The following is a 21,368-nucleotide window of genomic DNA, read 5'->3' as shown; positions in this document are numbered from 1 at the left end:
CTCAACCTGCCGTGCCACCTTCAACGATTTGTGCACATATACCTCCAGGTGTCTCTGTTTATGCACCCACTTCAGAATTATACCATTTAGTTTATATTGCCTCTCCTCATGCTTCCCAAAATGTATCACTTTGCACTTTTCTGTGTTAAATTTCAACTGCCACGTGTCCACCAATTCCACCAGCCTGTCCGCCAATTCCACCAGCCTGTCTGTCATCTTGAAGTCCATCACTCTCCTGCTCACTATTTACTGTTTGTGTCATCTGCAAATTTTAAAATAGTGCCCTGTACTTCCAAGTAAATATCGAGAAAAACCCCTGGTGAACACCACCGTGTACCTTCCTCTAGTCCAATAAACAACCGTTCACCGCTACTCTTTGTTTCCTGTCACAGCCAATTTTGTATCCATGCTGCCCCTGTCCCTTTATTCCATGGGCTTCAACTTTGCTGGCAAAATTATTATGTGGCACTTTATTAAACGCCTTTTGGAAGTCCCTGTACACTATATCAACCGCAATGTTCTCATCAACCCTTTCTGTTACCTCATCAAAAAACTCAAATCAAGTTAGTTAAACATGGTTTGCCTTTAACAAATCCATGCTGGCTTTCCTTAATTAATCCACTCTTATCTAAGTGATTGTTAACTTTGTTCCTGATTATAGTTTCTAAAAGCTTCCCCACTAATGAGGTTAACCTGACTGGCTTAGAGTTGCTTGGATTATCCTTGCACCCTTTTTTGAACAATGGTGTAACATTTGCAATTCTCCAGTTCTCTGACACCACACTCATATCTAAGGAGGATTGGAAGATTACCTCTGCAGTACCTCTGCAATTTCTATCTTTACTTCCCTTAGCATCCTAGGATGCATCCCATCTGGTCCTGGTGACTTATCAACTTTAAGTACAGCCAGCCTTTCTAGTACCTCTTTATTCTCATCTATGTTTTCAAATCCCTCCATGGCCTCACACCTCCCTATCTGTAATCTCCTTCAGCTCCCCCCCCCCCCCCCCCCCCCCCGAGAGATCTGCACTCCTCTAATTTTGCCCTCATGAGCATCCTTGATTATAATCACCCAACCATCGGTGGCTGTGCCTTCTGTTGCATAGGCCCTAAACTCTGGAATTCCCTGCCTAAACCTCTCCACCTCTCTACATCGCCTTTAATACGCTCCTTAAAACCTACCTCTTTGACCAAGCTTTTGGTCACCTGATCTAATTTCTCCTTAGGTGGCTCGGTGTCAAATGTTTTATCATATAATACTCGTGTGAAGCACCTTGGGACGTTTTTACTACGTTAAAGGCGCTATATAATTACAAGTTAATTTTTATCCCATCCAATATCTCAACTACCTCTTTCACTGACTTTGGCAGCATCTTCTTCCTTGTAAAGACAGATGCAAAGTATTAATTTAGTACCTAGACCCTGCCTCCGTGCAAGGTCTCCATTTTGGTCCCTAATCGGCCCCACCCCCTCCTCTTATTACCTGTTTACTATTTATTTGCCTATAGAAGACTTTTGGATTCCCTTTTATGTTACCTGCCAATCTATTCTCTCTCTCTTTTTGCCCATCTTATTTCAATTTTCACTTCCCCTCTGAACTTTCTATATATTCAGCCTGGTTCTCACTTGTATACTCAACCTGACATCTGTCATACAACCCCATTTTTCTGCTTCATCTTTCTCTCTCTTTCATCTCCTCAATCAATATTGCCACCCCACCTCCTTTCTTTCCTTCCCTATGTTTCCTGAATACTTTGCATCCAGAAATATTTAGTACCCAATCCTGACCTTTTTTGAGCCAGGTCTCCCCTATCGCCACAACATCATAGTCCCATGTGGCTGTTTGCGCCTGCAGCTCATGAACCTTGTTTACCACGCTTTGTGCACTTACACATTTGCACTGTAAACCTATCTGAGACCTTGTATTCTCTTCTTAGTCTGACCCCACCTAATACCGTACTATTTCTTACTCTATTGCTATCTGTCTCTCCCAATCCTTTGTGCACGTTGTTTCTTCTTTATAATGCCCACCCCCTGCGAAATTAGTTTAAACTCTCCCTAACAGCACTAGCAACCTACCCCCGCCACCCGGGAAGGCCATTGGTCATGGCTCTGTTGAAGTGCAACCCTTTCGGCCAGTACAGGTCCCACCTCCCCAGAACTAGTCCCAATATCCAAGGAATCTAAAGCCCTCCTGCACCATCTTTCCAGCCATGCATTCATCTGCTCTATCCTTCTATTTCTATACTCACTAGCTCGTGGGACTGGGAGTAATCCGGAGATTACTACCTTTGAGGTCCTACTCTTTAATCTCTTTCCTAGCTCCCTAAAATCTGCTTGCAGGTCCTCAATACTCTGTCTACCTATGTCGTTGATACCGATATGGACCACGCCCTCTGGATGTTCATCCTTACCCCTCAGAATGTTCTGCAGCCGCTCAGTGACACCCCAGAGGGAACCATTGCCCACATCACTGGTTAGGAAGTGAGATACACTCGGGGGACTCCTGCACTACCTGCCTGGTCCTCCTTGCCTGTCTGACGGTCACCCATTCCCTCTCTGCCTGCACACTCCTGCGCAGCGGGGTGACCACCTCCTGAAATGTGCTACCCAAGTAGCTCTCAGCCTCACAGATGCGCAACAGTGATGTCAGCTGCTGCTCATGCTCCAAAACCTGGACTTTGAGCTCTTGGGCCTACCTTTATCTGTGGTCACCCCTCTTGCAGTCCCGCAGATTCGCTCGCGTGCATATTAACTTACAGACCTTGAGTTCATTGGCTCCACTCCTCCTTTTCAGTCAAACAGAACTTTACACAGAATCTTCAATGAAACCTGCTTTCTTCTTGAATTATTCTAAACTTTACAGTATGTCATGTCTTGCTTTAGCCTATAGAATTCTAATTATCTAATCTAATTCATGCGTAGTCTGTACGACACAATAAATTCTCATAATACAATGATATGAATACTGACTTCTGTTAAGCTGCTTTACTCATTTCCTACTAAATGTTTTAAACACTCGGCTAAATCACTCCTGATGTATGCTATGGTTTCTATACTTCTTCCTTTACTGGAGCTCTGACCATCCCATAATGCTCTTTACCTACACCAATTTGTTAATGTTTTATATTATACACTATCCTACAGTTTCCGGGTAGTCATCATCATCATAGGCGGTCCCTCGAATGAGGATGACTTGCTTCCACGAGTTCACAGGTGTTTCGATGAAGGACCCGATGTTCCAGTCCTGAACTCCAATTGAGGGGGTGGTAAATGCCTGTGTGTGAATTTTTTTTAATGTGGGTGGCCGTTGCACACCAGCCACCACACGTGCTTGACAAAGCCAGGTCTTGGTCCAGTGGCAAGGGTTCATTAAGACGACTGGAGACCTGCTTCCTCCCCCCTCCCAGAAGCTGGAACACTTGCAAGCTTCAGCTCTTTAAACTTGTTTGATTTGGAGAACTGGTTAAAGGCTGCTTCCTGATTGGTGCAAAATCCACTGTAATGAGATAAATTTTTACTTTTGCCGAATGTTACATAATTTGCCTTGTGTACATTGATAAACAGCACACATATCGCAGTGTGGGCTGGCCCGTGCTGCTCCTGGGTCCTCGCCTCTTCTGGGCCCCATGCCCTCATCTCCGGGTGTCCGGGCACTAGGAGGCGCTGAGCTCCTGGCATTCATTACTGCTCCGATTCTGCACACTGATTGTTTGTACAGTGGCCTAGAGATTACAATCATTTCTGGCACCAGAAAAATGACCATGAAAGCTGTTGCTAAAACCCAACTGATTCACTAATGTCCCACTGGAGTTCGTGTATATGTGACTTCAGTCCCACGCTATGTGGATGATTCTTAATGCCCTCATGCCAACTATGGATATACAATAAATACTGACTTTCCAGTGTCACCCCATATTCCAAAAATTCCAGTTGGATGGTGTTAAGACTGATTGTAGATTCTTTATGCATTGATTAACTAAGACGGGCCAAATGGCCTTTCAAATCTATCTTGTAAACAATAACATTAAATGGTTAATAAAATGCATCAGGTGATATTGCATAACCCCATCACGTAGTAAGTAGTTCTATTCTGTTTATAAAGCAAATGAATCAGAACATAGGAACAACACTCGGGTCACTCTATACGGTCTTATTTTTTTTTTTTAAAAAGGACTTTGATTTTACAAAGGAAGCCAATCGCACCCATACTCACCTTGCAAGTCTTTTTTTTTCTACCGGCTCCGTGTAAACGTATCTCTGATCCAACAACAGAGTCTTCGGCTGACCCAACACATCTGCGATTGTGAGAGTCGGTTTGCCGCAGTTGGTGGGAGGATGGTGGAGCCCCTGTACGTACCGATATTGTTGCAGTGTTGCTGATCTTCAGACTGCTCGATCAGATTTTTAAAATTTCTGTATTTTGATAGGTTTTCAACATTCCACCAGAGAGATGATGACGGATGATGGCAAGACCGTCTCTCTGAAAAGAATTCACCATGTCAATGTACGAGAGCAGTGGTAACTTCAGCTTCTTCACAAGAACAGCTTCAGCCCCTCGAGCCTATTCCGCCATTCAGTTAGATCATGGCCACGGCCATGCAGCGGCCTGGAGGTCCCACTCAGGCTGCTCACTGGGGTTTATATGGAAGAAATCACACATGCACAAAAATTGAATGGTTCGCACAGCCAGTTAATGGGACCACGCACAAAAGCAAATTAGAGGGACCATTGATCATGGCTGATCTATACCTGAACTCCATTTATCCGCCTTGGTTCTGTAAGCCTTAATACCCTTGCCTAACAAAAGAAATCTATCAATCACAGTTTTTAAGTTTTTAATTGACCTACTGTCAACAGCTTTTTGGGGGAAGAGTTCCAGATTCCTACTACCCTTTGTGTGAAGAAGTGCTTCCTGGCATCACCCATGAATGGCCTAGCTCAAGGGTTATGCCCCCTGGTTCTGGACTCCCCACCAGAGGAAATAGTTTCTACCTTTTCAAATCATCTTCAATACCTCAATTAGATCACCTTCTATACTCAAGGGAATACAAGTCTTCTCTTGCAACCTTTCCTTGTAATTTAACACTTTTAGCCCCAGTATCATTCTGGTGAATCTGCGCTACATCCCCTCCAAGGCCAATCTATCCTTCCTGAGGTGCGGTGCCCAGAACTGAAGGCAGTACTCTAAAAATGGGGTCTAACCAGAGTTTTGTATAACTGCAGCATTTAACTTTATACTACTCTTTGATCTGGGGATGGAGTGGGCAACAGAGTGTGATTAAGTCTGTCCGTAACTAACCAAGTGGCTCTGTGGAAAGGGAGGGGGTTGAAATGGAGGGGTCACCCTGACTCACTCTCCCACACCTTCCCTTGGCCTGCCCAGAGACCTGGATGTTGGGGGGTACCTGCCAGTCCTGGGAGAAGTTAAATTGTTGCCTTCCATAGAGGATCTTGTCATAGAATCATAGAATTGTACAGCACAGAAGGAGGCTATTCGGCCCATAGAGTCTTCGCCGGCTCTTTCAAAGAGCAATCCAGTTAGTCCCACAACCCCCCCCCCCCAATATTCCCTTGACTCAATGTGAGGGGGATCTTGAGCACAAAACATCGCTGTGACATTCTCCCCGGCATGCTTTGCTGTAATTGACGTTCCCTAGCATGCGTTGCTGGAATTGACGTTCCCTAGCATGCGTTGCTGGGGTTGGCATTCCCCGGCATGCGTTGCTGTAATTGACGTTCCCCAGCATGCGTTGCTGGAGTTGACGTTCCCTAGCATGCGTTGCTGTAATTGACGTTCCCTAGCATGCGTTGCTGGAGTTGCCGTTCCCTAGCATGCGTTGCTGGAGTTGACGTTCCCCAGCATGCATTGCTGGAGTTGACATTTCCCCGGCCTGAGTTGCTGGAATTGACATTCCCCAGCATGCGTTGCTGTAATTGACTTTCCCTAGCATGCGTTGTTGGAGTTGACGTTCCCCAGCACGCATTGCTGGAGTTGACGTTTCCCCAGCATGCATTGCTGGAGTTGACATTTCCCCAGCATGCATTGCTGGAGTTGACATTTCCCCAGCCTGAGTTGCTGGAATTGACATTCCCCAGCATGCGTTGCTGGAATTGACATTCCCCAGCATGCGTTGCTGCAGTTGACATTTCCCGTCATGCATTGGTGGAGTTGTCACGTGAGCTTGTAGTTAAATGATGGATTGGATGCAGTGTTGACTCTTGCTGTGTCTGCTGGATGGCAGGTGCGGATGCCAAACAGTATGGAGTACCAGCCGGTGGAGTGTGCGCTGCTGATCAATGCAGCTGGAGCGTGGTCAGGCAAAGTGGCAGAGATGATTGGGATCGGTAGTGGCCCTGAATGCACTTTGGAAGGTACGAAACTCCCCGTGGAGCCCAGAAAAAGGTGAGCAAAGGAGGCAGTGTGGGGCATGGCAAAATACAGAGCGGGGAAGCGACACAGAATCTGCAGTAAAAATAAAAGATTTCTCTATATATTTTTGCAGAGCTGCATATTTTTTACTACAATAAGGGGATTGCAACATTGCTTGTGAATAAGGTTCTATTTGCCAGAACCTGGTGCACCAGTCACTCCCTGAATTTGCAGTCACGCGACAAACGCAGTGTCGTGCCCCAGTAATAACCACAGGCATTACCTGAAGTTTGCTGGGGTGGAGCTGGCAAGGCACATGGGGTTGGAAAGGTTCCTGCCCATGATTTTCCCACACGGAAACTTCCTGATCGCAACAAGAGGCACAAAGGAAAGCAAATGTAATTCCCGCTGTGTTGTGGGGAGCGCAGAGCTGTCACCAGGCCACTATTGGCATAGCCCATAGCGATCGATTGAATAGTGTCATTGGTGAAGGCCTCAACAGTTGGACCCCAAACAAATGAAGCTACCAATCTGATCAAGGGCAGCTTAAATATTTTGTTAAACTTCCTAGGGTTGAGTGATCTGAATGGGAACATTCCTAGAATCTGTGCTTACTGACGTTTAAGACGCACCCACCAGACCCCCTGAAAACTAACTGCCTCGATGGAGAAGGCCCTTCTCATCTTCCCTGCAACTGAGATTTAAATAAGCAATTTTTTCCTATTCAAACATGTATGTACCATTTACAATGTGCATGTTCCCTCCCCTAAGGCTGACGGCTCTTGCTGGAGTAGGTTTCATGTTGACTATCGATACGTTCCCCCAATTGCCCAATTTTCATGTGGCAGTCAAGGCAGTGAGTGTCAAGCAAGGCTGCTCGGCTGTAGGTGATCACAGTTAAATCTGATCCTGTTTTCACCTGAAGTCCTCACTTTCCAGCAGGAGTCGATAGTTAATGCTCAGCAGCAAGATTCTTGGCTTTTCTCCCCATGCCCGCCCAAGGGTGGTGAAGTCAATTGTAATGTCTCCGCTGTTGTCGCAGTCAAAATCAGCTAACTTAGCACAAACTCTAGAAGCTTCTGAGCTGTGCAGTTATTACTGATGATCAGTCGTCTGTTCGGTCATCGATGCAGCATCCAAAAACTCTTTAATCTCTTCCTCCTTTCTGTCAGGTATGTGTATGTCTTCCACTGTCCAAACGGCCCAGGGCTGGAATGCCCATTGTTCATTGACCACAAGGGGACGTACTTCCGCCGAGAAGGTTTGGGAGGAAACTATGTGGGAGGACTTTCTCCGAGCGAGGTAAGCATTGCCCGGTCTCTGTGAGCAGCGGTTCGCATTCCTCCCATTTTGTATTGAAGCTTGTGGTGTGGGTTGGCAAGATGACCAGGACGGTTACACTGTCGTGCTAGGATGCCTCCGAAGATACCATTTACTCTGCCTCAGTTTTTATTCTCATCGTCCCTCCTCCCACCCTCCCCTAGATTTGTTCCGTTCCTCCTAGGCAGTGAGTATGACACTTCCACTTGGAGGTGTGGGTGAAGCACCCCAGGCTCTTCATAAAATCATACAGCATAGAAGGAGGCCATTTAGTTCATCATGCCTGTAGCAGCTCTTTGACAGAGCTGTCCAATTAATCCCACTTCCCCCTGCCCCTTCCCTTTAGCCCTTTTAAAGCATTTTTCAATTCCATTTTGAAAGTTGCTATAGAATCTGCTTCCACCCTATCAAGCAGTGCATTCCATTCACTGGCTTTTAACAGCTGTTATGGTGAAAATCCAGTCAAGGCAGGCGAAATGAAACCCTCCTTTGTGTCCTATGTGAAATTAGTTTGGTCAATCTCAATCCAGTTGCACTCCCAGATCTGGGAGTGTCTGATTGGGTCTTGTAGGGGGACCTTTATTCTGTACCTGATCTGGGAGTGTCTGATTGGGCACTGTTGAGGGATCTTTACTCTGAACTTGACTGATACTTCACCTTGCCTGGAAATGTTTGAGGAGGGCAGTTTCCATTCCTCAGTCTCTAACATCCCTCACCTTGAGCACAACATTCACAATGAATAGGAATTTGTCCATCTCGTTTGCTGTGAATAAAACAGATTTGGCACGAAACCTCTCTCAATAACTCTAATTCCTGGCTGTTGTAGGAAGAGGAACCGGACAACAGTGATCTAGAAGTGGATTATAACTACTTCCAGGAGGTAGTGTGGCCCCGTCTGGCCCAGAGAGTGCCTGTCTTCGAGTCCCTGAGGGTAAGTTATTCATGTGGTATCTTAACATCTTTAAAGGATATTGATGCTGTGTCACCTGGCTGTTCCTGAATGCTGTCTTTGTTTCTGCGCGGTAACTGAAGCCGGGGGGGACGTATTTGAGGGGGTTCCCTTCAGGGGTTTCCTATTTGAAGGGGGTCCCTGTGGGTACGTGCGTATTTGATGGGGGTGCCTGTTTGAAGGGGTTCCTGCAGGGTGTGCGTATTTGAGGGGGCTCCCTGCAAGGGATGCCTATTTGAAGGGGGTCCCTGCGGGAATGTGCATACTTGAAGGGGGTTGCTGCAGGGGGTGCCTATTTGAATGGGTTCCTGGAGGGTGTGCGTATTTGATGGCGGTCCCTGCGGGTACGTACGTATTTGCGGGGTGGGGGGGGGGGGTGCGTATTTGAAGAGCGTCCTCACACAAGAGCTGGTTGCCACTGTTCTAATCTAATGACTTTCTGTCTTCAGTTGAAAAGTGCCTGGGCAGGTTACTACGATTATAACACCTTCGACCAGAATGCGATCATCGGCACTCACCCACTGGTTACCAACATGTTTTTTGCGACTGGCTTCAGTGGGCACGGCCTGCAGCAGTCACCGGCCGTGGGCAGGGCCATCGCTGAGCTCATTCTTGATGGAAAGTTCAAAACGCTTGACCTCGGAGCATTTGACTTTATCCGATTCTACAAAGGAACCAAATTATTGGAAAATAATATAGTGTGAAATCCTGTGATCAGACTTCCGAAAAGACATTGTGATAGATTATTTTTGATGAGCTGCTGGTCTGTAATTCAAAAGATGGTAATCAGGGCATATCCTGGGTCATCAGGATGTTTGATGCTTTTGGACTGAACATTTAATTCGAATTTTAATTCACTGCAGTTCATCCCTCCAGACTAGTCCTCACTTTCTTGAATATCAAAAGGCTCAGCAGTGTGTCTCGTGGGGCCCTCTTCAGCCACTGTCTGACCAGCTCAAAGCCTATTTAATAAATTGCAAAATAAACCCATTCCCACATAGATCGCAAGTGAGATCTGTAAAATCTAATTCTCTTTCAGGGCGGCCTCCCCCATTTTGAGAGCAGTTGGTTCTTTTCAATCAATTTATGTTTGCTGACACGATGAATATGTATCCCAAACCTTTCAAGTTGACGATGTCCCTTTAATTGCTAAGATTTTACTCCACGGTAATTTAAAATTGAGGTTCCTGCCTTTGATCCCTTGTCACAGCAACTGGGTATTTCAATCACTGAGCGAGTAGCTCTGGACTAAATACAGGTAGATTGCCTGTGACTTTGTTTATACAGTTCACCCAGTGACAAAGTAATTCCAAAAATACTGGAAACTCTGGAGAAGGAAGATATGTTTCATCTGGAGCATCTTCCGATTCTGACGAAGGGTAATTGACCTGAAATATTAACCCTACCTCCCCCTCTCCACAGATGCTGCCTGACTCCGCTTGTTCCCAGCATTCGCTGTTTATCTTGCTATGGGGCTGGTACAGATGTTGGCTGGTTAGTTAGCATTAGTGCTACAGCTAGGGTTCAAGTTCTGTCTTGCTACGTTCCATTCGCTGCGTTTAATGAGGGAGTGCTGAATGGAGGCTGCAGTGTCTCCCAGTGATGGAGGGAAGTGCGGGAGGAAATCAGAGGACGAATCATGGCTTGGTGGGTTCCCTGACTCCTTCCGGAATTCCGTACAGCAACTGGATACGCTGTGCATCCTTTCCTGGAAACAGAGTACCAACCGGGCAGACAATAAAGGAAACTTCTTTCCTTTCTTTCAGGTGTCAAGGATCGTAAGCTTCAACAACTCTTGGACACCAACGCCTCTCTGGAACCACCTTCCCCATCACTTTCCTCTGATCCCATTCCTCCTTCCAATCTCGCCCCTGCCGTGTTTTCACTATCCCCTCTGACCTTCCCCATCCTGACCCCAAACGATCAGTCCTTAGCAAAGGCCTGAGCTTTATCCCCTTGCACCTCAATGAATTTCTCAGTGCTGAGCTCTTTTTCCGTAGCCTTTGCCTCTGTACCTGCTTCTTTGGCCAGGAGTCTTCCCTGCCCCCCCACCCCCGTCCCTTCCTTACAGCTGACCATTTCTCCCGTTTTCAGAATTCTCGCTCTACCTGGACCCCTCCCTCTGGGCTCTTATACTCTGGATCTTTTTATTGCGAACTACCGACGGGACATCGGCTGTCTCAATTTCTCTGCCTCCCCCCCCCCCCCACCTACCTCCCTCTGAACTTGCAGCACTCTGCTCACTCAGATCCAACCCTAACATTGTTATTAAACCTGCTGACAAAGGTGGTGCTGTTGTTGTTTGACGAACTAACCTCCACTTTGTGGAGGCTGAATGCCAATTCTCTTGGCACCTCCTCCTACCTCCCCCTGGACCATGACCCCCACGACTGAACATCATGCCATAATTTCCCAGACTGTCACTGACCTCATCTCCTCTGGAGATCTTCCCTCCATAGCCACCAACCTCATAGTTCCCCAACCTCGCTCAGTCCGCTTCTACCTCCTTCCCAAGATCCACAAACAGGACTGCCCTGATAGACCCATCATTTCAGCCTGCTCTTGCCCCACGGAACAGATTCTTCCTATCTCAACTTTTTTCTCGCCTTGTCCAGTCTCTTGCCACCTACATTCATGATTCTTCAGATGCCTTCCGCCACTTTAACAGTTTCCAGTTTCTTGGCCCCATTCTCCACCATTTCTGCTACCTCCAGTGTGATCCCACCAGCAATCGCATCTTGCCCATCCCTCTCCTTTTCATTATAGATGTTCAATCCCTCTTCACTTCCATCTCCCACCAGGATGGCCTGAGGGCGCTCTCCTTTCTTGAACAGAGGCCCAACCAGTCCCCATCCACCACTACCCTCCTCCGCATAGCTGAACTTGCTCTCACATTGAACAACTCCTTTGACTCCACTCACTTCTTCCAAATTAAAGGTGTTGCTATGGGAACCCACATGGGTCCCAGCTATGCCTGCCTTTCCGTGGGATACGTGGAACATTATTTGTTCCAGTCCTACTCGGATCCCCTCCCTCACCTCTTTGTCCGGTACATTGAAGACTGTATCGGTGCCATTTCCTGCTCTCACCCTGAACTAGAAAATTTCATTCACTTTGCATCCAATTTCCACCCTTCCCTCACCTTCACATGGTCCGTCTCCAACTCTTCCCTTCCCTTCCTCGACTTCTCTGTCTCCATCTCTGGGAATAGGCAATCAACTTGTATTCACTATAAGCTCACTGACTCCCACAGCTACCTGGACTACACTTCCTCCTACCCCACTTCCTGTAAGGACTCCATCCCATTCTCCAAATTTCTCCATCTCTGTCGCATCTGTTGTGACAACGCCATCTTTCACACTAGTGCTACTGATATGTCTTCCTTTTTCCTCAACCGAGGATTCCCCTCTACCGTGTTGACATGGCCCTCAACCGTGTCTGTTCTATTTTCCGCACCTCTGCTCTCACCCCTTCCCCTCCTTTCCAGAATCACGACAGGGTTCCCCTTGTCCTCACTTTTCACCCCACCAGCCTCCACGTTCAACGGATCATCCTCCGCCATTTCCGCCACCTCCAGCATGATCCCACCACCAATCACATCTTCCGCTCCCCTCCCCTTTCAATATTTCGAAGTGATCGCTCCCTCCGCGACACCCTGGTCCATTCCGCAGTCACCCCCAGCACCCCCTCCCCTTCCCACGGCACCTTCCCGTGCAAGCGCAGGAGATGCAACACCTGCCCTTTTACCTCCTCCCTTCCCACTGTCCAGGGCCCCAAACACTCCTTCCAGGAGAAACAGCGATTTATTTGTACTACTTTCAATTTAGTATACTGTATTTGCTGCTCACGATGTGGTCTCCTCTACATTGGGGAGACCAAACGCAGAATGGGTGACTGCTTTGCAAAACACCTCCGTTCAGTCCATAAGCGTGACCCCGAGCTTCCGGTCGCCTATAACTTTAATTCTCTGCTCCACTCCCACTCTGACCTCTCTATCCTCGGCCTCCTGCACTGTTCCAATGAAGCTCAACGTAAGCTCGAGGAACAGCACCTCATCTTTCGTTTAGGAACTTTACAGCCTCTGGACTCAACATTGAATTCAACAATTTCAGACCAGAACCTCTGCCCCTATTTTTTTTTCTGTTTTTTCCCCTCTTTTTTCCCCCGGCAGCTGTTGATTCTGCCATCTCAAATTACACCCTGTCGAGACTCATCTTTTGTTTCTTAACTTGTCCCATTACCATCTCCTTTTGCTTTGCACCATCATCTCTCTTAATCTCTCCTGCCTTCCACTCTATCACAGACCATCCCTTTTGTTCTTTCCTCCCCTCCCTCTTTCCCTGTCCCTATACCTGCCTAAAAACATGTTACATCTCTAACTTTTTCCAGTTCTGACGAAGGGTCATCGACCTGAAACGTTAACTCTGTTTCTCTCTCCACAGATGCTGCCTGGCCTGCTGAGTATTTCCAGCATTTTCTGTTTTTAAGACAATAAAGGGGAACTTATCCAGAAAAATACCCTGTGGGAAAAATAAAATTAAAGAAAGTATAAAACGCCAGCTAGCGGCAGAAAGTAAAGTTGTTGCACTGACTATTTCATAATAAAAATCCAGGGAAAGTGTTGATAGTCTGATTATAAGTGCTTTTTTATTATTCATTCACCAGATAGTCGCTGGCAAAGCTAATTGTTTATCAAATGATAACCTGGTGCTAGGTGCTCACACTCTAATACTTTATAAAGGGATACTGCTCCTGCACCTGGAGGATGAAATTATTATTTTTAAATATATATAATATATTGATGCATTGATATACAATCAGGGTAATTTGTGTTTGTTTATGATTATAATGCAATTTTATGTACAACATTTGCTGTTGATCATTTGCACATGGTTGCTGCTGGGGTAAGCCTGTTGCCTGGGTTTGTGTTGTGTACATTATTGGTGGTCAGTGTTCATGGGCAGTGCAGAAACATAGCAATCCGAGTTGGCCCAGTAAACTTACTCTGCAGTGTTTAACCATGGCAACTCTTCATCTCACTCCCAACTGCCTGCCCTTTCTCCTTTTAATACCTTGGTTTCCCGAGTAAATCTTCCTCACTTTAAACATGAGTCGATTTCTGCATCCAAGGCTGTGCATCCCACAGCCCACACTAAAACATTCAGCACATTTAAATTTTTAAAGGGGGAAATGCCCCTGACCTATGGCTTCGGTATTGGGAATAAACTGTTCAGCACATAAGTACAGCACTAATTTCACTGTGTTCTTCTTGAGTACAGCACAATTTCAGTCCTAAGGACCAAAGACTGGCTGTAACTCTTGGCTGTCAGTCCCTTGGAAGTGCCGATGGGAGCGAATCCACACTCCCAGTGGGAAGTGCATCTCAAAAAATCCCATGTGCTCAGCCCATGGTTTTCCTTCCATTCAAAAAGAACGAAGAATCATTCTGGATGTATAATACAGAATTCATTTTTTAAAGTTGTCAAATTGTACATGCTTTCAAATGCAGTAAATGTTCAGTCGATTTAAAAACAAATACTGTAATCAGCACTAAAGTAAATTGCAGTTCTGTATTTACTGTAATGACTTGAGAGGAGGAGAACCATAGTCCTATCTTCCTCAGCATATAAAGACAGTGTTTGGTTCCTATGTACAACCCCTGGCCAGTGCTAACATTGGATGGTCTCTCCTGGTGTGGTTGTGGGGATTATTGGCAGGTGTAAATCAGGGGTTCATGTACTTGAGAGGAAGATTGCAGAAAAAGCACGATTCTTGCAACATGTCTGTTCCAATGAGCTGTCCTCAACTCTGAAGTTGCCTTGTACTATACTGCTACTTAATATGCAGGCTTGTACAAATTGGAAAACTATTGGTGGTGTGCTATCTAAAGTGTATCCGGTTGAAATGATTTGTTTGGTGCTGTATCAAAAAATGCTGTTGCTATGTGAAATGACTGGTAGCTCTGAACAGTTTGTAAGCATGCAACGCAAGCAAGTGGTTTAAGCAGAATCCAGAAACGCCTAAGACTGTGCCACCTCCTGCAAACACCCTTGCACTTTTGAATGTGTGGTGTAGTATGGAATTATTCATTAGAAGTGGTGGATGAGGCAGTGAACGGGGACCATGGGAGAGCAGTGTATTGGTGCTGGGCCCTTACTGAATTGTGATGCATTAAGAACAAGAAAGAAAGACTTGGATTTATATAGTGCCTTTCACAACTGCCGGACGTCTCAAAGCGCTTTACAGCCAATTAAGTACTTTTGGACTGTAGTCAACTGTTAGAATGTAGGAAACGCGACAGCCAATATGCGCACAGCAAACTCCCACAAACAACAATGTGATAATGACCAGATAATCTGTTTTTGTTATGTTGATTGAGGGATAAATATTGGCCAGGACACCGGGGATATCTCCCTGCTCTTCTTCGAAATAGTGCCATGAGATCGTTTACGTCCACTTGAAGGAGCAATTGGGACCTCGGTTTAACGTCTCGTCTGAACGACAGCACCTCCAATAGTGCAGCACTCCCTCAGCACTGCACTGGAGTGTCAGCTTAGATTTTTTTATGCTCAATTCCCTGGAGTGGGACTCAAACCCATAACCTTCTGACCCAGAGGCGAGAGTGCTACTCACTGAGCCACAGCTGACACTAAACTTACACCAATGTCGCAGGCTGACGATATATTAGACAGCAGTTGTGTATAAACTGAACTAAATACATTGCACTGTGTACAAGATCAGGCTGTAGAATACTTCTTTCTCATCACGAGGTAGGTTCAGATGATGAAGGCTCTTTAGTTCATTTGAACCCATAGTCCAACCCTACCATCTCCCTGTTACAGCATACAGCTGTTTCTAAGTGTGCCTCATGTCCTAGCTTGGAAATCCTGTCGATCACCTGTGTAATAACATTTTTTTGCCGTCCTAGACTTGCCATTGGAACATATTTCTATGTTAAAGGCACTATACAAATGCATGTTTTTCATGTATGTGGCCTGCTGACTTCACTACTGTTCTAACTGTCTTGCTTTAAGTTCTCATATCCTTCACTAAAATAGAGACCTTCCATTTATATAGCACCTTTCAGCTTCTCTGAACATCTCAAGTGTTTCACAGCCAATGAAGTATGTTTGAAGTAGTGTTGCTGTTGGATAGGTAAACACGGCAGACAATTTGTGCACAAGGTCCCACAAAGAGCAATGAGATAAGTGACGAAATAATATTTTTTAATGATGGTTGAGGGATAATTGTTGACCAGGAAACTAGGTTTCCCTGCTCTTTGAATAGTGCCACAGGATCTTTTATGTTCATTTGAGAGGGCAGACAGGGCCTCAGTTTAACAACTCATCCAAAAGACAGCATCTCCGACTATGCAGCACTCCCTCAGCACTGCACTGGAGTGTCAGCCTAGATTTTGTGCTCAAGTCTTTAGAGTAAGGCTTGAGCCCACAACCTTCGGGTGAAAGTTATAGAAGGAAACTCAGTATTGTTTTGATGAACTATACTTTGGAATAGCTACTAATCCTCAAATGGGAAATAAAACTTTCTCTGTTCCCCCTCCACCATTTTGAATGTTTTAAAAGTTAAGATAGCGTAATTTTTTTTAAAGCACAAACTTGCTTTCACTGACTGTGGTGAATGCCAAGTTCCTTTGCTTAGGTTTGGTTCCCGTGCCATTGGTTCTGTAAGTGAAATGGGGTGGTGCTGGAGAATGGAGATGGGACATTTCGGATCCTCAAACTTGGGTCTATTTCTCGGGTTGTGCCAACATCCAGTATTGGATGAGCAGAAATTTCCTCTAATTAAATATTGCGAAGACAGTAGCCACTGTCTGGTTCCCCGCACATCCTCTGATCCCTAGCCAATGACTCCAACCCCCTCCCTCGCCAATGTCTGAGGCTGAACCAGACTGTTGTACTCTTTATCAGCAAGACAGCCTACTCATACCTCCGTAATATCGCTCGTCTCCACCCCTGCCTCAGCCCATCAACTGCTGAAGCCCATATCCATGCCTTTTTTACCTTCAGACTCAACTATTCCAATGCACATTTGGCCGGCCTCCGACTATAGACAGAGATAAACTATTTCCACTGGTTGGGGAGTCTAGTACTAGGGGGCATAGTCTAAGAAATTAGAGCCAGGTTGTTCAAGAGTGAAATTAGGAAACACGTCTACACACAAAGGGTGGTAGAATTTGGAACTCTCTTCCGCAAATGGCAATGATGCTAGGTCAATTGTTAATTTTAAATCTGAGATTGATAGTTCTTTTTTAACCAAAGATATTAAGGAATATGGGGCAACGGTAGGTATGTAGAATAACGTAACAGGCTCAAGGGGATAAATGGCCTACTCCTGTTCCTATGTACCGACCATCCTCCATCAATTTTAGCTCATCCAAAGCTTTGCTGCCTGTATCTTAACTAACACCAAGTCCCGCTCACCCATCACCCATGTGCTCATTGACCTACATTGGCTCCCAGTCCGGCAACGCCTCGAATTTAAAATTCTCATCCTGTGTTCAGATCCCTCCATGGCCTCTCCCCTTCCCTATCTCTTTAACTTCCTTCACCCCTACAACCCTCTGAGATCTCTGCGCTCCTCTAATTCTGGCCTCCTGTGCTCTCCAATGTCCATTGCCCCACCATTGGCGGCTGTGCCTTCAGCTGCCAAGTCCCTAAACCTCCGCTTCTCTATCTCTCATCCTTTAAGATGCTCCTTAAAACCTACCTCTTTGACCAAGCTTTTGCTCACCTGTCCTAATGTTTCTATGTGGCTCGGTGTCAAATTTTGTTTGATAATGCTCCTGTGAAGCACCTTGGGATGTTTTACTACATTAAAGGTGCTATATAAATGCAAGTTGTTTATGCTATTTAGCAGGTTAAACATGTTAGTCTGTATTGTAGCTGGATTTACAAATTGTTTTCATTCTCAATCAAATAGTCAAGAAAATAAAGCCGATCTGATAGCACTGAGCTATCCCCAGGGAATTGCCACACTGTCTTGTTTGTGATGTCCATATTACTGGCATCTGAGGATATTGTTGCCTTGTAGGAACTCGAATCCTTTTTCTTTGGTTGGTTTGTTGATTCCTAAGAGAGTAGAAGTTATCTCTGTGTGGCATTTGTTTGTAAGTGCCCTCTTCTGAAGGTTGCTGAAAGTTTGGCTTCCATTGCAATGACAAGCAACCACTGTCTCCACCTTTGGCCGGTTAAACTCCCCCTGAATGGGGATTGGGCAATCCAGTGGGTTCGTGTGTTAACCTTTCATCTCCCACTTCAGTTCAAATCCAACCTAGGCTCACGGAATGAAATTGTGCTTTCACTGCCAGTTATTCAGGAACTGAGTTTGGGCACGTGGAATCTAGTTCCTAGTGAGTGCAGACTCGTGGAGCAGAACCCTCCTATAAGTTGGCACGAAAATCAGAGTTACTCAGAAGGCTGAAAGGGTTGCTTTGTGTTGAATGGGTCAATTTTAAAATTCTCATCTTTCTGTTCAGATCTCTCCATGGCCTCACCCCTCCCTATCTCTCTAACCTCATCCAAACACGTAACCCTCCGAGAACTGTGACTTCAACTGTCTAGGCCCTAAACTCTGGAATTTCCTCCCTAAATCTCCTTTTAAGATGCTCCATAAAACCTATCTCTGTCACTTGTTCTCATATCTCGTGTCTTGGTGTCAATTATTTTTCTGATTACGCACTTGTAAAGTGCCTTGGAATGTTTTACTACATTAAAGGAGTGATATAAGTGCAAGTTGTGGCCGAAGAAGCTGTACTCTGCATCTACACCTTAGATGGAAACCTGCTCCGCGGTGAGACACGATAGTAAAAGTGTTCCATTCCCCAAAATGAGCATACCCTCGCCATGGTGCACACAAACCCCCTCCCCAGAAATTTGAAGCTGCACCTACTGACCTGTCAGAATGTTTCATGAAGTTTAGGAGAGTCATGCTGGGAACCTGTGAGCAGGCCAGTAGCCTGTGGATCATCCTTGGATTGTATGCAGTATGATTGTTATAATTTAATCAAGTATATCCTGGTTTCGATTGTTAATGGTCAGTAACAGTGATCCAAATAAAGATATGAAACACTATGTCTCCATCTTTATTGCCTGAGTATGAAGAACTGAGATATTGGAAGGAGAAAAGTGCTCATTTAAAAAATGTTTAGGTTTATTTTTCCATCATTTTCTTTAAGACTAATTGATCTCTTATGGATTTGCGTCTCAGTCCACGACTTGAGTACATAAGCTGGGTTGATACTTTAATGCAATGCTCAGGGAGTGCTGCATTGTCAGAGGTGCCAACTTTTCTTGGACTATTAAACCAGGGCTTGTAATGTAGCCAATTTGCACACAGCAAGCTCTCACAAACAGCAGTGTGATAATGACGGGATAATCTGTTTTTGTTGTGTTGATCAACAGATAGATACTGGCCAGGACAACGGGAATAACTCCCCTGCTCTTCTTTGAAACAACGCCATGGGATCTTTTGCATCCACCTGAGAGGGCAGATGAAGCCTCGGTTCAACATCTCATCCAAAAGATAGCACCTCCAACAGTACAGCACTCCCTCAGCACTACATTGTCAGCCTAGATTTTATTTTGTGCTCACTTTTCTGGAGTGGGACTTGAACCCACAACCTTCTGACTCAGCCGAGAGTGCTGCCCACTGAGTCACGGCTGATGCACTGAGACTGCCGAGGTTGCAGAAAATACACGTTTTTTGGGTTCTCTGTTTTGAAAGCGGTACTGTGGCAGTATTTCATGCTACAAGCTTATAGAAGGCGTTTGGAGGTAACGTATTATGAACTTACTGGATAAAACTAGTAAACAAAATTCATTGGGTTCAGTGGTATTGTTGCCCAGTATTCTGCCCGAGTGACACTCTGTCATGGGGATTTTCCGCACTTCCCAGTTTGCCATTGCTCATCAGTTGCAAGGAAGCATGATTTGGGATGGAGATGCGAGGAAAGGGCAGAGAGCCGGTGGAGGTGGGAGGGGCTGGCCCGGGTCACCTCCACATAAAGTTGCAGAAAGTTTGCAACAACTTCCGTGCGACCCGGAGTGGGATACAGGTGAGGCCGGGGCCTGGGGAAAGGGAGAGAGGAGGGGGAGAGAAACGAGGAGAGAGGGCAGATGGGAGCGAGGGTGGAGGGGAGGGCAGGAGGGAGCGAGGAGCGGAAGGGGGGCGGGGATAGGGGAGGGAGGCGGGGGAGGGGAGAGAGAGTGGATAGTCTAGGGGCTATGGGGGGGAGGAACTTAACACAATCACAATCACTAAGGTGGTGGTACTCAGTAAGATAATGGAACTAAAGGCTGATAAATTCCCTGGACATGATGGCTTGCATCCTCGGGTCTTAAGAGATGTAGTGGCAGGGATTGTGGATGCATTGGTTGTAATTTACCAAAATTCCCAGGATTCTGGGGAGGTCCCAGCAGATTGGAAATGTAACGCCCCTATTTAAAAAAGGAGGTAGACAAAAAGCAGGAAACTATAGACCAGTTAGCCTAACATTTGTGGTTGGGAAAATGTTGGAGTCCATTATTAAAGAAGCAGTAGCAGGACATTTGGAAAAGCAAAATTCGGTCAGGCAGAGTCAGCCTGGATTTATGAAGGGGAAGTCATGTTTGACAAATTTGCTGGAGTTCTTTGAGGATGTAACGAACAGGGTGGATAAAGGGGACCCAGTGGATGTGGTGTATTTGGACTTCCAGAAGGCATTTGACAAGGTGCCAAATAAAGGTTACTGCACAAGATAAAAGTTCACGGGGTTGGGGGCAATATATTAGCATGGATAGTGTTATGCCTTGAATAAGGAGTCAGACTAGATACTGCAAGCTCAAAGTAAGTGTGACCGTAGTACTTTATTACAGATCTCAGAATGCCTCTCCAGCCTGTGAGGCCTCCTTATATACAGGTGCTTCCAAGGGATTGTGGGATCCCCTGGAACTCCAGGGAATAAGCCCTCTGGTGGTTAGACATGATAACACTAACCCCCCCAAGTCAATAGTGTAACTATTTACAATGTGAGTCGATCTGGGGCCTTCCTTTCCTTGGTTGATTGTCTCGGTGCAAATGCTGGTGTCGGTGAGTCGTTTGTTGGGTTTTCGCTGGGCTGCTGTGCAGTTGGACTGCTGGGGGTGATGAGTTCTGCTGCGTGGTCAACCGCTGAGTCGGTCGCCACTTGTGTGTTGGATGGTCGAAAAAGGTAGAGTCTATTGTGGGTTGTTCTGGATAGTCCGTAAATCTGAGTTTGGTTTGGTCCAAGTGTTTTTTGCAGGTGAGTCCATTTGTGAGTTTGACCACAAACAACCTACTCCCCTCTTTGGCCAAAACAATGCCAGCAATCCGCATGGGACCTTATCCATAGTTCAACACAAATACAGGATCATTTACTTCAATTTCTCGTGACACATTTGCACGATCATATGTATTCTGTTGAAGCCGCCTTGCTCTCTACCTGTTCGTGTAGATCAGGGTGGACTAACGACAGCCTTGTCTTAAGTGTCCTTTTCATGAGTAGTTCAACGGGAGGGACCCCGGTGAGCGAGTGGGATCTTGTGCGGTAACGAAGCAGGACTCAGGATAAGCGAGGCTGCAGTGAGCCTTCAGTTACCCTTTTCAAGCTCTGCTTGATTGTTTGAACAGCTCGTTCTTCCTGACCGTTGGACGCTGGCTTAAACGGGGCAGATGTGACATGTTTGAACCCATTGCGGGTCATGAATT

General features: G+C 45.9%; 1 protein-coding gene across 1 annotated transcript in view; it reads left to right on the top strand.

Moving 5' to 3' along the window:
* Nucleotides 1-18,731, top strand: part of foxred1 (FAD-dependent oxidoreductase domain containing 1) — a 39,010-nt gene extending 20,279 nt beyond the window's left edge. The window contains exons 7-11 of the mRNA XM_070894303.1: nt 4,431-4,507; nt 6,246-6,406; nt 7,546-7,675; nt 8,520-8,624; nt 9,092-18,731. Coding sequence (XP_070750404.1) covers nt 4,431-4,507; nt 6,246-6,406; nt 7,546-7,675; nt 8,520-8,624; nt 9,092-9,346 — 728 coding nt within the window. The 3' untranslated portion in view covers nt 9,347-18,731. The remainder of the gene's footprint in view (nt 1-4,430; nt 4,508-6,245; nt 6,407-7,545; nt 7,676-8,519; nt 8,625-9,091) is intronic.
* The last annotated feature ends 2,637 nt before the right edge of the window (nt 18,732-21,368 follow it).

This window comes from Pristiophorus japonicus, chromosome 11 (assembly GCF_044704955.1).
Source record: "Pristiophorus japonicus isolate sPriJap1 chromosome 11, sPriJap1.hap1, whole genome shotgun sequence".
NCBI lineage: Eukaryota > Metazoa > Chordata > Chondrichthyes > Pristiophoridae > Pristiophorus > Pristiophorus japonicus.
Note: the sequence above shows the minus strand (reverse complement) of the source record. Positions and strands in the feature narration are given on the sequence as shown.